Source organism: Meleagris gallopavo, chromosome Z, assembly GCF_905368555.1.
Source record: "Meleagris gallopavo chromosome Z, MGAL_WU_HG_1.1, whole genome shotgun sequence".
NCBI lineage: Eukaryota > Metazoa > Chordata > Aves > Galliformes > Phasianidae > Meleagris > Meleagris gallopavo.
Genome location: NC_139435.1, coordinates 71,660,910 through 71,678,689, shown reverse-complemented (window position 1 = coordinate 71,678,689; position 17,780 = coordinate 71,660,910). Strand labels below are relative to the sequence as shown.

The 17,780-nt window shown below is 42.7% G+C and overlaps 1 protein-coding gene across 7 annotated transcripts in view; it reads left to right on the top strand.

Annotated features, from left to right (window-relative positions):
* The window catches only part of TNFAIP8 (TNF alpha induced protein 8), a 46,584-nt gene that overhangs the window by 25,177 nt on the left and 3,627 nt on the right, over positions 1-17,780 (top strand). Inside the window, exon 1 of one of the 7 annotated variants that reach the window (XM_010726197.4) lies at positions 7,607-7,917. The exons of 4 other annotated variants lie outside the window; for them this stretch is intronic. In XM_010726197.4, coding sequence (XP_010724499.1) covers positions 7,887-7,917 — 31 coding nt within the window. In that variant the 5' untranslated portion in view covers positions 7,607-7,886. Of the gene's footprint in view, positions 1-7,606; positions 7,918-15,645; positions 15,788-17,477; positions 17,713-17,780 lie in introns of those variants that run through there. 2 more of the 7 variants (XM_085213186.1, XM_010726199.4) reach the window with 2 other exon arrangements.

Below are 17,780 nucleotides of genomic sequence, written 5' to 3'. Positions count from 1 at the left end.
ACAAGTTTTACTACATCTACATATAAACCAGGATCTGTGTTACATGCTGCTTCCCAACACTGCCTTTCTTCCTGCCCCAGCTTGATGGGTGCGTGTTCAGTCTCCTTGTCACTGCACGGTGCTGCTTATTCTGCCAGCATGCTGACCAGACTGAAGCAGGTCTGTAGACATACTGCTTACTCTGAGGTGAAGCCGTGGGCTTCGCTTGCTTTAACTGGAAGATGCACCAGCAGTGAGGATCAGGTTCATATGACTCTAGGTCTGCTGTCCCTCAGGCCTCAAGAAACCAAGAACAGGGTGGAGAATGGATGCTGAAGAAGAGGGCATAGAAATAAGCAAAGAGCAGAGGAGTGAAGGGCAAGAACAGAGCAAAATATCGGATACCAAGCATAATGTGGACAATGATGAGGAGTTGTTTGGCAGTGCTCAGGGCTGGACTTTCCATAATTTGTTAACCACATGGTAGAAACATACGCCAGCGTATTATCTGTGGGCCTTCCCAGTAGATGGGAGTATTCTGAGACCTCAACCAGGGGTACCTACGCTATCGCATGAAGTGGTTCAAGTCTTGTGCCAAGGGGAACACAGGTTTAAGAGTAAAAAATAATGCAGTGAGCATCAGATCAGAACCTGAACTACCCACCCTTTTTAGATCTGGCTTATGGACTCAGCCTCCTAATGCTTTGGTGTATTTAGTCTCTCCAGGTTTCAGTGAACTGAGTTTTCCTAAGATAAAAACAGTAGCTTGGCATGTGATATATGCATACAGAGACATTTTATTTAAAAATTCTGTGCTATAGAATCATAGAATAGCTTGGATTGGGAGGGACCTTAATGACTTATCTAGTTCTACCGCCCTGCCATAGACAGGGTTGCCAGGCAGTAACCTGTTCAGGGCCTTGAGCATCTTCAGGTATGGGGCATCCACAGCTTCTCTGGGCAGCTGTGCCGGCTCCTCAGCACTATCCAAATAAAATAGGGAACTGGGATGTTAGAGTTGTGTTGTGTGTTGAAAGCAATCATTACAACAGCAAGCAAAACCTAATCCTTGTCTGAATTAACTTGATATATCTGTGTGATGTCTAGTTAAAGCTGCAACAAATAGGTTTTTGTACCTTGTCCTATCAGTTATGGTACTCTATAAGTAGTACTGTTAAAACTGCATTGTTAATCAAAATGCTTTCCAGTGTAGAATGACATTAAAGCCCAAATTAACAAAATTGCATAAGAGCTGGAGATTGTTTTTGTTGCACTCTTGCCACACAGACAGCAAATATTTCATTCTATTTTGCAATAATAAAGTAAGAAAACTGCAGATGTTACAGCTCTACTCCTCGGTTAGGAAATAAATTTAAAGTAACTTCTTGGTTTGCTCATTTGAATGTCTGCATGTAGCTGTGTAAGTGCAGAACTGAAAGCAGAGGAAGTTAGGTACAGTATAAGAAAAATGAAATTTTTCTCTCCGCACTTTACTTTTCCATATGCCATGGATTGATGAGGAATGCTTTAGCTGCTAGAAACCACATTCACAAAACAATTTTGCTGGTGGCCCGTTGAATTGAGTGTCCTGGCACAGACTCAGTTATGTGACCTCTGCTTTAGAAGGAGGATGTAGAAAAGAAAACAATCAGCAATGCAAATAAAGATATCAGTTTCTAACAAGTAACTGTTTCTAATTTTTCCTTCACTCCTTAGCTCACGCTAAGTGTCCCAAATGGAATGTAGTAGAGGATTAGCAGTTTTTATCTGTTTGAAATCTGTCTTGTAATACAATTCTTGTGTAAATTAAATCACCCTATTGGTTGTTCTTGCTCTTTTCAACTGTTAGTTAAAAATCTGTCTGGAAATCTGAAATCTCAAACTGCTGTTAGCACTATGAGAGTAGAATTCTCTATTAGCTGGAAGTAACACATGATTCTTCCAAACAGGTCCAAGGTCTTCATTACTAAACCTGGGGAAAACAAATGTATAAGACAAATGTATGAGCTTTATGCGATTGCATGCTCATGAGATAAACAGTGGAGTTGTACGCAGAAGGCATTAAACAGTATTTCAACTAGAAGACTTACATGCTGCTATGTTTATAATCCTGCTAAGAATTCTTGTTCTCTGAAATATCTTTAATGATAATTCTGGGGGGAAAAAAAAAAAAAAAAAAAAAAACCACAACATTTTGTCTGTAAAGAAAGACTCTTATGAATTATCATCTAAAAGTTAGTGAGTAGTGCCACAGGTACTGTTTTCTTCCTTCTCATATTCCAGAAATTATTTGGCTATTGTATAGCTGCTTTGCTTTCTGTCAACCTAAAGGAAGCCTGAAGAAGGACACAGAGACTAATATGAATTCTGTATTTCAGTGAGTGTTTAATTTTGCAGCCAGCTTTTTCTCTTGTTATTCTGTTTGTCTTGCAGTAGTCTGTCCCTGATCTCTTCTTGCTCCTTGAAATGTGCTGCTGTTCTTGGAGATGTGAAAGGAGGGCAGCTGTCAAAGACTTTGTAAATGCAGCTTTCCCTAGTTCACTGTTTAATGAAACTATTACATGACAGAAACACAATTCTGCACGTATTTGGAACGTGAGCCATTGTTTGAATGATTACCTCGCCCATGGACCTGTGAGCAGAGCAAGCTGGCCCATGCTGAGGGGACCTGCTCAAACCCATTCAAGGAGATGGACATCCCGTGCCTCTTATGCTATTGCTTTACATGTACCACTGTTGCTTTGGCTCTGATGGCAGAAAGATACAAGAGAGGAACTGTGGAGGGAGTGAAGATGAACAGAAGAGCAAATTCTTGCTGTGGAGCTTGCATGAAGCCTGCAGCAGGAAGTCTCACAATCACTACCCTTGGCAGTCTTTGCCCATCATGCATGCCAGGGCACAGGTGATGCCAGCCTGCAGTGCTGCTGATGTCCATGTGCTCCATCATGCCAGGCAATGCCACGTGCAGCGGTACACAGGTGGTATCTGTGTGCATTAGTTTCCAAGTGACATCTGTATGGGGCAGCCACAGGTGAGAGCTCCACTCTTAGGCACCTGGTAGGTGGGTTGGTTTCTGCGTCCCAGGAGATAAGGAGTGCTGAGGAAGGCAAAAGCTCCTTCCTGTGTGCTACATGTCTGCCACTCTGTGCCAACAAAGGAGGGGTAAAAATCAGAAATCTCCGTTTTGAAAATCTGTGTCTGGAAAATCTGCCTGTCTGGGGAAAAAAAAAAAAACAACTTGTAAAAGATACAGGAAAGGACCAATAAGGACCAATGGAGCAAGGCAATGGCCTGTTTCTTCTCTTTGACTTTTCATCAGTAACTTCTAGAAAAAGTCTTTCTGTTAAAACCTATAAGTTAACAGGCACTTGCTGAAAAGCTAGTTATGGTTAATTTCGTAGCAGTACCACACTTTGGCATCCAGACTTCTGAATGTTAACTATTTGTTCTCCTTTTTCCATTGCACGTATCTTTCATCTGAGGGACTGCATGAGTGTATTGTTCCTACTGGTGTTGGGCAGCATGTCTGGGTATTGCAGAAATGTTTACACTGTTGCACTTACTTCTGCTTGGGAAATACTATTTGAGTGTTGGTGAAACACATTTAAAGTCATGGATGCATCACATAATTCCTCAGTATGTTTTGTAAATGCTGCCCTACTTCAGGGCAGTATCTATTGTTCTTGTCCTACGTGAAGGTCTGTGTTCCATGGCAGTAATCCTTTATGCTTGGAGAGTAGCAGGGAGTGAGAACCATCAACCAGAAGCCATATCAGAGACAGGTAAGCTTGTTGGAGCTACAGAAGGAAAATCCTTCCTCTTGTGCTACTGCTACTTAGTTGCTAACTTACCAAGCCTTTGTAATCCTTAGGTTAGAAGTGTGATACCTTGGAGTTCACACCATGAAAGCGACAGTTAAAAAAGCGTTGTTTGTAGCAGCAGTGTGAAAGCTACCACTTCTTTCAGCAATACAGCTTTAGGACCACAGTGTAGTGCAGCACTTCTGCTTGCTCACTGTGCAGCATTCTTATTTACCTCATCCTTGGCAATTACTGGAAAATAAGATCTTTGTCGTGTGCTGCGTGGCATAGCATATGGGAATCCTCCTTGTGGTTCTCTGTGTGCGACTCTTTAAGGGTACTCCTCTTTCTGTTGTGAGAGTGGGATACCCACACGTCCTCTACCTCAGCATCAGTGCTGTCGTGTGGCTTCAAACAACTGTGCAGTAATAGCCAACAAAAAGACATGCAGTTGCTCATAAAGAGAAATTATAGACAGTTTACAGGCTATTAGCTGTAGCAGGGACATGGACCTTATTTTTGTGATATTGAGGCTTGCAAGCTCTTTAATGTGGCGTTCTGGAAGAACAGCAGATATCACCAGAGAATGGGAATTACATTAATCAAACAGAGAGAGATTTAAAAAAAATAAATAATCCATGAGGGTGTAAGGTGTGGAATGTTGCCATACCACTTCCTTCTCGAGAACTGTGCTATGTTTTCTTTTGCAGTAGGAGATTTATTCTTGCTTCCATAGCAGCTGCTGCTTCTTGAAAGCTTCTTCCTGACACTTTTAATTCAGTGGTGCTGCTTCCTCTTTTTTGTGAACCTACACATTGCAGTCCCTGTCCACATTTCAGCACTGAGCTTCAGTATCTTGTCAGTAATTTCAGTGCTGGTTTTTGTCTACTATTATTTTTAAATTTACTTTAAATACTTTTAAAATATGCAGTAATATTTTCCTGCTTAAGTTGGCCTGGCTTTGTGCTGTCACAGTTGCCTTTTAGCAGAACTTTGTTAATTTTTCTAAATAAGCCAATTGCTGATCAGTAACTGTTCATCGTGCGGTATTTCTACATTAGCACCATAAGAAATGGGGACATTTTGCACATAATTTACAAATGAAGTTGTTTGTTTTAGCAGAGAGTGTATACAGGACTGCACTTCAGCCTATCCGTCTATCTTTCCCAAACTTTGTGGCTTCTGGACTCCTAGCCACTGAAGTTTAGAATTAAAACCCATTTTCTATGTGTGCCACACAAAAAAAGATTCAGTTTTCCACAGGGAACTCTACCATCCTTTCAGAAGTAGTGCCTATCCAAATACCTGGTTTGTAAGGAGTTTTAAGCCTTTCATTTTAGGAAGTTACTCTTTTTTTTCCCCCAAAGTCAATATGTCCTATGAAATTTAGTTATGTTGCCAGATCCTATTTTTAGACTTTTTGTTTTGCACTGCTCACTCTGTATCACATGCATAGTTTATGAGTAAACAGAGCTTCTCAAGCTGCCAGGCTATGTACTCACCTAGAAGTCAACCTAGGTTCTGTGGCAGCTGCAGGAGAGAAGAGTGTCATCCCTAACCTGGGCAAGGGCTTTGTGCATGGGCTCTGCTTAGCTTTTTAATCATCTATATTGTTTTTGTTACTTCTACAGGTGCTCTAATGAAGTTTACTGCAGTTCATTCACAGAGTGCAGACTCTAAAGGTGATAACATCCGTATGGTCTACTGCCATTAGAAGTCACTGCTCAACACAAGATCAGAAAATCACCTCCTTAAATTCTCCTCAGAGAGGAATGGAGCTGAGTGAGGAGACGTGATCTTGACCCTGTAGGGAAGAAACTAAAGCTAAACATCAGCGTTTTCTCATCTGTCCCAACAGCTCTGACATTTCTGAGATTTCAGAAGCATAAATATGCTGAAGTTGACCTTTAGCTACAAGTCTCATTAACTCTCCATGTCTATCCATCATCTAAAATAATGAAGGACATCTTTTGTGTAAATCTGTTCCTGGAAGGCTCGTGGTACCAGGTGATTTTCTGGTTACTCTGTCTCCCTGCCAGCACTCGCTAAGATTTAATCTAAGGACCCCAAAGGCTGTTGCAGTCCATCTTGACCAGCATGATGCTTCTTCCTCTTCCTCATCTACTCCATTAGGGGTTTTTTGAGTGGTTTCAGCCTACTGTCCAGTAATTACCCCAAAGCTGCGGTCAGGAAGCAGCAAGATGTGGAGAAGTAATTTAATTTTTTCTTTTTCTGATTGAAAATGTGGCTTCTTTAGATAATGTAGTAACTTTCTTTCTGTGGTGCTATGTAAGGCTTTCATATTTGCTTTCATTCTCTGTGCTTTGAAGGGTGCAACTGCCACCCTTTGGCACTCCATTGGAGGCTAAGAGACCTGTAGGAGACAGCTGCTGGAGGAATGATCCTGGGAGACGTGGAGTTGTGCATCATGCTGGTAAAAAAGGTTCTGCATTGCCAAGTGCCTTTAAAATGAGATCTTAGCCATGGGAGAAGTACATGGTAAAAGGCAGTCTTTATCATGAATAAAATCACTCAAAGTAGCACGAGAAGTGCTCACCTGCTGAAGTTTTATTTACCCTAGTCTGCACAGCAAATGTGCTGTGGGTGAAGAATTGAGACCAACCTTCCCAATGTTGTGCTGTTATCCTTCCTGCTTAGATCATCTTTTATGTACACAGATGAATGTTGCAATTCAATTTTTTTTCCTTAATTATTTTGAATGCACCCCTATTTTGTGCAGCTCAGAGCCTTCTGGTTTCATCTTGAAGTACATCTTAACAAGGCTCTGCAGAGAAGCTCACCTCTGCTGTCATCTCAGCCGTAGCCTTTCCACTCTGCTATTGTCCCATTCACCAAACTAAAAATAAATTCAGTGAATAAGTAGGAAAATACAGTTCCTTCTGACTGTGATTTCACCGCAGACAGTGCCATTTGGAAAATCAGCTTGCTCATTGTTCCCACTGCTTTTGTTCTACGGGTGCGTGTTCTGTCCTGTTGTGTGACGAGGTGGAGTTGTTGCAGGGGACCGTTTCTCTTGCTGGGTTGTAAGACGGTGTTGTGTGCTGTTAGAAATGATGCACGAAGACATGTAGGTATTACAGGTATTACATGTATCACACAGGCATCAGGTGATTTCTCCAGGCAGCAGAGGTGCATTGCACTGTTCAGGGTGGCTAACAAGACACTATGAGCACAGATATAAGGCAAAAAATGTCAAGCTTCAGTTTAGGCTGCCTGCACAGGACTGCTGCTGCTCCTCACCCTGTGAGCATTTGTGTAGTCACTCCATGTTAGCTGCTGACATTAAGGATAGAAGGAAGGAGAGAAGATTGAGGTTGGATGTCAGGGGGAAGTTCTTTAGTGTGAGAGTGGTGAGGTGCTGGAACAGCTGCCCCAAGAGGCTGTGGATGCCCCGTCCATCCCTAGAGGTTTCAAGGCCAGATTGGATGGGGCCCTGGGCAGCCTGGTCTAGTATTAAATGTGGAGGTTGGTGGCCCTGCATGTGGCAAGGAGGTTGGAGCTTAGTGATCCTTGAGGTCCTTTCCAACCCAAGCCATTCTGTAATTTTGTGAGGATACTAAAGGCCACATTTGAGATAGTGGCTGCTGTAGAAATGCAGAGTTCAGGCTTTGGAAGCAGTTGATTTAAGTTAGATGTAACTGCAGTGGTTAGCAGGGCCCTGTCAGCCAGTTGCTGCAATCACAGTCAAGGCTGTTCCTTGCCAAAGGATTTTTTGGCCCCCTGTGCTTGCTTTCTCATACCCCGCTGGCGAGCTGTAACAAGTAAAACTCCACCCTTTCTAGAAACCAGGGAGATTGAAATGCATAACCAGCAACTGCTGGCAGGGGAAGTGAGAGTTTCTGTTGAGGTGCTGCTGCTTTTCCAGACGGCTGGTGTGCTTGCTCCGAAAGGGGCGGAATCTCCTGAGCAGCTGAGCCCTGATTTGCTGAATTCGCAGACTTTTCCCCTTAAAATCCCAACCCTCCTTTTTTTTTTCTTTCCTTTCTTCCTTCTCCCCCCCCCCCCTTTTTTCTTTTTTCTTCGTTTTTCAAGAAGTTGGCTTGCAGCTCCACAGAGCACACCTCAGCTGCTGGTGCCCATTTCGCCATGAGCCTGGAGGCGGACGAGTCCCGGGAAGGTAGGGAAGCGGCCCTGCCAGCTTCTGGGTGCACAGGGGACAGGGAGAAGTGAGCAGCAGTCCTGCCTGCACAAAATAACAGCGTACAGAGAGCCGGAGATGTCTGCCTGCCCCTGGCAATGGCCTGTGTGTGCGGCGAGGACGGAGAGTATTGAAAGAGGAAGGTTTTGTTGGCTTTGGAAGTGCTGTATCTTTTGACAAAAGAAGAAGTGGTGTGGGGGGGAAGCGAAAGGTCGTTGTTTTGGGAATAGATGGTTCTCGCTTCCCAGCCAGGCTGTGAGCAGTGCAGGGCCGAGAGCTGCGTGTGGTATTGGGTGGGAGGAGGGGGCTTCCTCCGAGCTCCTGCCCACAGAGGCTGCTGGTTCCGGAGGGGAGCAGGGCTGGGTGTGTGTTTCCTAGGGCACAGCCCTAGCCACAGTGTTCCGTGACTGTGAGTAGTCCTTGCAGAGGCTCAGGCTGATAGGGATCCAGTGTGGCTCAGCGGGCAGCAGGTAATCCAAGCGCTTTGCATTTGGAGGAAACAAGAACTTGAGACTTTCAGCTGGCGTTCCCCTCACATTCTTACAACTTCCCTCTGATTTGAGATAAACATTATTAGGGACCTCTGTCTGCTTGCTTGCACAAAAGCGTGTTTTCTTGCTGTCGGTTTGGGCTGGGCCAAACTTAGTGGTAATAATGTAGTAGAACCCAGTTAATAATAGAGGATTACAAAGATGTCTAGTTTTCTTATTTAATTCTCCAATTTTCTCACTGAATGAATGGGTGAGCTCAAAGGCAACATTTTGGAACAGCAAAAAAGTATTCCTCTGTAGAAGCTGCTTGAAAAGGGAATCTGTAAGAGAGAATGTGTCTGTGTGAACGTTCCCCTTTGGTATTACAGGAGATAAGCAAGTGTGCCACAGCAGGCCCAGCCCTCTGCTTTACTTATAGGAATCTTCAGACAATTCTACAAACTTGGCTATGCTTGAAATGTAGATTTCCCTTTTTAAAGAAAGCTTTTACCTTCCTAGATGACTCAGAATCTGAAAATGCGCTGAAAAGATTTGTGTCTTTCTGTGCATGTTATTTTGTTTGCTCTGATACAGATTGAGATGACATGATCTCCGTGCTGGGAAGAAAGGATTTGGAGCAGGTGGCTGAGGTGGGAGAGGAGGAATAACTTCTTGGTTAGCTATTCTCAGCTGGGAAAATACTTGGGTTTTCTGCACTGTGATTTTAATAGGCTGGAGTTGAACGTAAAAACATTAGTAAGTGTTATGGGAAGATGAGGTGAAGATAGCAGGGAGAAGGGTTTTCAGTCAGTCAGTAAATGCATTCCTGGTAACTCATTCCCATCTCTAAAGGAATAATTGAGAAGTGTGAGAAAAGAGGGTTTTGGGCAGGTGGATAAAACTGGAATTAATAGGTGAATTTGTAGTGATTAAGTTCTTACACTGCTTTTACCTTGTGAGATTGAACATGATGTGAAAGATAACACTGATCACAACACTGAAAAATACAGTCCAGTGCCTGTGCAGTGGTTTAGTGCATACAGCATGAAATAAACTTTCAGAATTCTTCAGTTGTTTCTACTTCATTAAGAGTAGAGCTGTGTGCTTTTTTTTTTTTTTTTTAACTGTTTGTCACAGTGGGTGGTTGATAGTTCCTGTGAGTGCAAAACTGAAGGTCTCTTTAAAGAGAAGTCCTGATTTGCCCATGAATTACGAGCCCCCACCTGGGGATTAGTAGGTAAAGTTCTGTGACTACAGGAAGGGATGCAGGCTGTGTTCAGGTGATTGTAAAATGTGTTTTGTCAAATTCTGTAAATTTCAAGACCAGAGCTAGCAGTGAAAGTGCAGTAGTTTGTCTGCTACGCACTAGAGAGTAAAAGGAGAAAGAAAGTTCAGGGAAAATGTTATTTTAATATTTGCAAGCAAAGGCAGGAGGAACCATCTGGACACTGGCAGATGTGTCAGAGATGTGTATCAGTCAGTTGAAGGTTTTTTGTTGCATAGATAAATTCCCTGCTGCAGATGAAAAGGTTTAGGAGATTACTGGTGCCGTAAATATCATGTGTGCAGTTCTGTAAATGAGAGCAACGCTTATTAACAGTTTGGAATTTTGTAGCATCATTTCTGTAGGTTATTACAACTTACAATCAATAGGACAGCATAAAGGTAGAATATTTAATCTTAATGTCAGAAAGATAGGAATGGGGAAAAAAAATGAAGTTTATGAAAAAGAAGAAGGAATGATTGTCATCTGGACGCTGTAATGTGGTACCACAAGCTTCCCAGGAGAACATTGCCAGAGGTGCAGATGGGTGCAGTTAAAAGCAGGAAGTTAGCACCTGATGGTGAGAAATGGTGGGAAATTTGGGGGAGATATGTCAAGTACCCACTCAAGTCAAAATCGTTGTAACGTCAGGTTTCTAACGTAGTTTGGAGGTGTGTACATTTAACGAAGCAAGGTACAGGTAGCCTGATAAAAGCAACTTGAGAACACAGGTAAACTTCTGTGGTTTGTAATACAGCTTCTGCAGCTACATCTTCATGTAGGCACTTGCCACTCCCAGTCAGAGCACTTAGAAAGAACGGCTGGCTTTGTTTTCCTGACCCAAGCAGGGTAATCTTTGAGATAACCAATCTGTAGACAGGTTAGATGGCGACTTAGTGGTAGGCAGACAGTTGGATGATCTTAGAGGTCTTTTCCAACCTTGGCAATTCTATGATTCTGTGACTCCCGTTGCCTCTTCTGCAGGTATTTTTCTGCTGTGTATGACGTATGGAGTCCATACTGAGCAGCTGTCTCCTGCAGAGCACTTGACGTGTCTTCAATAGTCCACATACCATTCCCTGTGCAGTGCGGGCCGATGGGTGAGCGAGGTGGTGATGTGAATAGAGGCTGGGGCACGAGCACTAGCTGTGGGTAGAAGGCTGCTTTAGAGAACCACTGAAACTCTGAACAGGTTAATCATTTAGCTGCAGTTGCTGGGCTGAATGCTAGGTTGCCTTGAGAAAGATAATTAGAATAATTATGCTTACGCAATCAAATCTTTTAATCTGTAGTGAACTGCAGGCCTTAAGTGTTTAATTGTGAATAAGGTGCCGTTCCTTGAAGAGAGGGCATCAGCAGGGAGAAGCAAAGAGAGGCTGCAGGGAGCTTTTGGAGATCATCTGGCACGATCTCCCACTCAAAGCAGAGACAGCTTTGAAGCCAGATCCAAACTTGACGTTAGATGAAGCTCTGTAGTCTATTTGTGTGCAGTCAGGTTACTGGCATCTTCAAGACCGTTGCTCCCACAGCTTCTTTAGCTACAATATTGACTGCTCCCTCTGTGAAGAATATATTCCTGACATCAAGTGAGGATTTCTGCTGCTGCAATGCATCTGTTGCCCCTTGCTCTTCTTCTGTGCATCTCCAAGAGGATCCTGGCTGCACATTCCCCATAACCCCTCAGTAACAAGATGGATCTACTAGTGAGCTGTCCTGTTAGCTTCTTCAGGCTGAGCAAGCCCAACACAGTTCCCTGATCATGCCTCCTTGGATAGGCTTCAGTGTGTCAGTTCCTCTAGCAGAGAAGCTAGGCAGGAGAAAACTGGGCACAATGCTCCACCAACAGGAGGGTGGCATTCTGCTTTAAAATTCTTTTTTTTTTTTTTTTCAATCTCCAGGAGTTCGCCTGCATTCAGAAAAGCTGCAGTACTTTGACAGTGTTATTTCCAAGTTCAGGATCTGGCTGAATAAACAGCTTCTAAGAAATATTTTGTAATCCATGAGTCAGTGATATTGTAAGGAAGAACCCAGACACCAATATAGCCATTCCTGCCTTCAGATTGAATTAATCCATCATTACTTTCATTAGTATCAATTACCGTTTGGTCAAGCCTTCTGTCAAATGTGATGAGTTTGGTTTTAGCGTTCAATAGGGTTTTTAAATATTGCTTTTCGAGAATAGTATTGCTTTTCCCCCCTCACTTAGAGTAGCTGTAAACAGATTTGGCTAATAATTAAAACAGATTAAATCTATATTCCAAGTATTATCTCAACCTTCTGAAGTGATTTTTTTTTTTCTGGTTGTTTTTTGATCTGTGGTAAGAGACAGCCTTTCGCAGAGAAGCATGAAAAAACTACTAACTTTTATGCTGCTTTTTCAACAGAACTTATATTTTCCCATGCATTACATTCAATAAAATAAGTAGAAGGTTAAAAATGACCTGATGTGCTCTGTGATGCGTTTGAAATCCATGTTTATCTTTAAGGATGAATTTTTCACATTTATTCCTTGACTGGACGCTTGCAATTCCAGTGGTATGCAGTAGCTGTACTGCTAACAGTTGCTGTGTGTGACTTTGTGAGAAATTTGAGTGCTTGTACAGAAAGTTCTGGCATTAATAAATCTCTCCAACCTTACAGTTAGTTTTGTACATACTGCTAATAACAATTATTTTTACTGCGGGAGGTACAAAAGTTGCTGCTTCTCAGTTTTTCTCTCATTCTTTCTTTGTTGTGTGAGTTGTTTACTTTTAAAAGCTTATGTACAATTTGTATTTTGTAGACACACCTCTGTAATGACTTCTGAGTAGAAAAAATGGTGTGATTAATGATGCACCTGTGTCTGCTAGCAGACAGGTTCTTTGTAACCACGGCATCAGCACGGACCTTCAACTTGCCCTCACCTGGGCACAATCTTGTTCTAGGTGATGAAGGGAGAAACTCGGAAACCTGTTTTGTATTCTACATTGGTGACTTTGTTATCAATTTTTCTTTTCTTCATAACATTCCCTGTCTTGGTTGGGGTTTGAAGTTTGGTTTGGTTCAGTTTTTTTAGTTGATTCTAGTGGTTGACCCTGCACATAGCAAGGCAGTTGAAACTAGACGACACTGTGGTCCTTTTCAATGCAGGCCATTCTACGATTCGGTGATTCCCTGTCATAGTTGTGCTTGAGTGCTGGTTTCTAGTGCTTGTCTGGCCAACGGTGAAATGCAGAGAGCCCTGCATGCCATGGCAGGTTTCGTTTGGAGAAGTAGGAGTCTTCACAAATTGTATTCTGCAGGTACAGTGCAGAGAGAATCGGACACAATGTAGAAAGTTTCTTGGAAACCTTTTTCCTTACTGGTTGCAAACTTAGGATCAGTGTTTTTAACTATACAGTTTAGTAAAGAACAATCAGTCAGTCTTATTTGCACACCAGTAAGAGAAGTCTTTATTTTGGTTTGACACTGCAATATATGAGGGCTACTCTGAAAGTCCATTTTACAGTGTTTGCCCATGATTTCACAGATGGATGTTGGTGAGATGGCAGCAGGGGTTGAACCCTCCCATTCCATGCTCTTGCCGTGTGACAGATGGCAGCAAAGGCTCTGACAGAATGATGTCTGGCATGGACATGTGGATGAAGCAAAGGAGTATGCCTGAATTCCTTCATTTGGAAAAAAATGGTGCTCACTGACATTCATCAAAGCTTAATGGAGACCAAGCAGTGGACGTGAGCACATTGGGGCAGTGGATGGTGCATTTCAGCAGTGGTGACAGTGACATTGTGTCACCTGCACTGGTGCAGATTGTTATCAGTGTGAGCTCTTGCTCATCGCTGATAAAAATGCATAGCTAATGCTGGTGACTATGTTGAAAAATAGTGCTTTGTAGGTGAGACTTTGTTCTGTCAAACAGTGTCATTGTGTTCTTCGTATCTGTTGTCGCTTCCATGGAAATCAATAGGAAGCATTACTTTTGAAGCAATCTATGTAATTTATATCTCTCCCAATGGATTCTATTACCATTTCTTAAAGAAGAAGAGTAGTTTAAACACGCATTCTAGATGTTTTCCATACCAGATTTTTAAATTCCTAGTTCACAGCATTTAGGAAAAGCTGTGAGCTTGGAGAAGACTGGCTGTAAACAAAGAGCCAAAGACTTAATTCTTACCTCTTTAGGAAGTATCCATTGTCTCTGTTCACAGCTGCTCAAACTCGTTTTTTTGTTTTTTTTTTTAATTTTTTGTTGTTGTTTCAAATTATTTGTAGTTTAAAATGTAAAATCTAAGACATTATTTCTGCTTAACCTCCACCATCTGCCTCTGACATCGTAGTAAAATAGGAGGCATTACTTTTGGAGCAGCCCTCATAATTAGTATTTAGTAGATACTTACAACATATAAAAACAGGATTGCTATTGGTTTGCTGTGTACCAGTCAGGGTTCTGTGGGCAAATTATACCACTGCCTGACATAAAAAAGTGTTATAGGCATGTGTTACTTTTTAATGTGATTTAATTTTACAGAAGAACAGTTTTCTACTATTAAAGATCAAAATTTTATTTCACTTTATATTTTGCTAGACACATTTTAATGATGTTAATGAAAGCAAAACCAAACTCTGAGGTACCTAGGAAGGCTGGCTTTGCTTTTACTCAAGAGCTTAGGTGCTCTCAAGTGGAAGATGGGAGAGTAACACAACCAAAGCATAGGCTGCTAACCTGGTCTTCCTTCAGCCTTGCTCTGAAGAAGAGGTGCCAGTGGAATGCCATCCTGTCTGCAGGATGCAGACAGTGGAGCACAGACTGACGCCGACAACAACAGAGGACTGGAACTAGAAATACAGGAAAAGCGTTATTATTTGCACAGTCAGTGAAAGACTCTCAGGCCTTTCTCTCGTTTGAACTATCTTCTGCTGTGGCTTTCTTTACACACTATTCAAAATACTCACTGTTTGCATTTTCACTGTGAAGTTGCTGCTTGTTCTTAGCAATTATTTTCCCTGTTCCTCTAAGGCCAGATTGCTGTCTTCTCTCTACCTTGTGGGCAGGTATCAGTTCATCGTGTTTTTTGCTACCTGTGTCTTTAACTTCCTCTTTTTTCTCTTCTCCTGGAAAAAAGTTCTAGGTCTCTTCATGCATTTAGAGTTCCCTTGGTCTGCCTGTCATTTTCCTCTTGCATTCGGCTCTATATCCTGTGCCTACAGCTAAGGTTTTATTTTGCTAATGAGACATTCTCATTGTTGGCATGGTTTGAAAAGCAGCTGGATATCTCTTGTTCATCTGTGCACCATTTGCTTGTTCTGAAGGAATGACCTCGAATGTGCTTTATTTCACATGGAAAGATTTATGCACTATTGCTATTCAGTGTAGATATGGAGGAACTCAGAGTAGCCCTGAAAAGGCCAAAAGCTGAAATCTAATCGCTCAGCACCTGTTGGTGCATTCCAGCAGGGATGGCACATGGTGGCAAAGGAGTGAAAGGGCTCTACTTTCCGTGTCTGCTGAGTTCTTGTTCTCAGTCTCATATCCAGTAAGGTTTAAAATACACCTCTGTAGCAGTCATCAGAGGTTAATACAATTTTTTTTTAATTAAAATGACACTATTCATAGAATCACAGAATGGTTTGGGTTGGAAGGGACCTTTAAGATCACCTAGTTCCAACCCCCTGCTATAGGCAGGGACACATCCCTCTTGACCATGTTCTCACAGCTCCATCCAGCCTGGCCTTGAGAGCTTTCAGGAAGAGGGCATCCACAGCATTTCTGGGCAGCCTGTTCTAGTGTCTGACCTGTGAATTAAAGTACATACAGAGGCTGTAGGGGAAAAAAAGCTTTCAAGAAGGCTTTTTGAATTTCTGCATCAGCTTCAGTATGTGTCGTGTGCAGCACAGGGTGGCTCTGGGAAGCACAGGCGTAACCAGAATAACTTGTTGGCATAGACTGCTCTCGTGGGACTGCAGTACTGCACATACGTTTTTGTTGGTAATAGCATCCTTCCTGCAACAATGTCTGACTTTAACCTGCAGGTACTTTGTTTTTTTGGCAGTTCTTCTCACCTCCTTATTGAAAACAAGAAAAAAAACAACATTTGTTTTCTGTTTTCTGTAGTGTGTGTGCTTCTGCAACTGGAAGGTGGGTCTTTTCTTCTTGTTCTGGCATTTCAGTACTCTGAAGTTATGAATTAAATAGGAAAATCATGAAAACGGAGGAAAAGTTGCTACTTTTTCTGTCCCCTGATGTCTGAGCAGTCCTGGAATTTTGGAGGACCATCACTGATGGTCACACATACTTGGAAAATACACTGCTGTGTATCCAGCTTGGCATCTGGGGAAGCAGTGCTCCAGCCATGGGGCATGCTGCTGCTGTTCTGTGCATAGGCTTCTTGCTTCAGTTGCAGCCTGTGCAGAGGCAAGTGTTCTTGTCCACACAGGAAGCCAGGCAGGAAATCACTTGCCACATTTCTCAAAATGGTGTGGTGCAGTTTTTCAAATGGTGCCTGAAGTGCTCGGTTGGTGCTGTTGCTTTTCTGCTACGTCTCTTTTCTCCTGGAAGTGCCCTGTGTCTCTCACCCAAAGTCTCGTGTGGTTTCTGGAGCTGACAGAGTATTACTGCAGGACATGCCCTGCCAGCCATTAAAGTGAAAGCAGTCTCATGTGGCTGCATAACAGCTCTGCAGTCAAATTCTGTACACCAGCACGCTGAGTACATAAATCAGAAATGCAACCCACGTCAGAAAGTTCAGATCCTGACTTGCCCGTGGTATTTAGCAGGGTTCACTGGAAGTTTTTGTTGGGTGGTTTTATTATTTTTTTAAATGTCTATCCTTATGACAGCAAGCTTACAAACATTCAGTGACTAAGTGTTCATTGTCAATATGCATGAGATTGAGTACACAGAACCTATCTGCTGGCACCATTGCAGTTTCCTGTTATCTTACGGGAAAAAAATAATTTCTATCTTGGCTTAAAGCAGTGAAGTCATCTGATTCTATGTTGTTGTTTTTGTTTCTTTTAATATGTTTTCTTTTAAGCATAAATAGAGTTGAGAAATGGGGTGTTTGGTAATAGCTATTTGCCCCAATACAGAGGGAGAAATACTGCCTTCCACATCAGGGGAGAATGAGCATCGTGCTGTGACAGCCTCCTTAGTGCTTTCACACCGGGCTCCTGAGAGCTCATTAAGATTGAATTCTTCATTTTCACTAAAAGTTCACATTTGCAGCATGGTTTTAAGGAGGGGAAGGGAGGGAGGGGGGAAGTGATATATTTGGAGAAAAACACATTTGGAATGCTGCATATGCAGTATTTCTTTATTCACCAAATAATTGATGTCAAGCATAAATACTATTGTTTGCAAAAAAATTAAGCTTTGTAATGACGAAGCTCCCAGCTTTGCAGAAGACAGTCTCTAGAAAGTTGTTTGCTCCTCTGATGTCCCTGTGGTCCCTAAGGTCCTGTGTTTTCCCCCTTAGATCTGCTCTCCTCAGTCTGCCCTCCTGTGCAGAGGGAAACCTCCACCTCAGAGGGCAGCCTCCCAGAGGAGTTTCAGGGAAGTCATGAGAAAAGCAGCCCGTGAGATGCTTAAATTTAGTGAGATTACCTGCCCAGGCACCAGGGAGGTGACCTTACTGCAGCAAGGTCCATCCCATAGGTGTACCCTCAGTGCACACAGAGTCATCTATAAGACAGCACCAAGACCACGGCTGTCACCTTGTGCTGCTCTCCCCCCATCCACCCGACGTGGCTCCCAGTTAGTGGTAGCAGTGCTGTGCTGCTTGCTCAGCACTGCAACTTCCTTCCAGCTCTCTGTTAGAGGAAGTGAAACCACTGAGACATATTTTTGCGTTCTGAGGTGCCAAAGTAAAATGAAGCGCTTCGGGCAGAGGAGAAAGGTGGCTGTTATGGAGAGAGAGAGGAAAGCGTGTCTGCTCCGTGATCATTTCTGACTGCAAAGGGAGTGATAAAGCATGTGCTACGTTTAGCAGAGTAAATAAGAGTTGTTTTTCCTCGGATATACCGTCCTCCGCATTGACAATTGCAGTTCCATTTGCAGAACAAGTAAGTAATCGCTTTTATTAAGAGGAAGTTTGTGTGCAGGAGTCCTGTGAGTGTTCTGGTTAAACTCA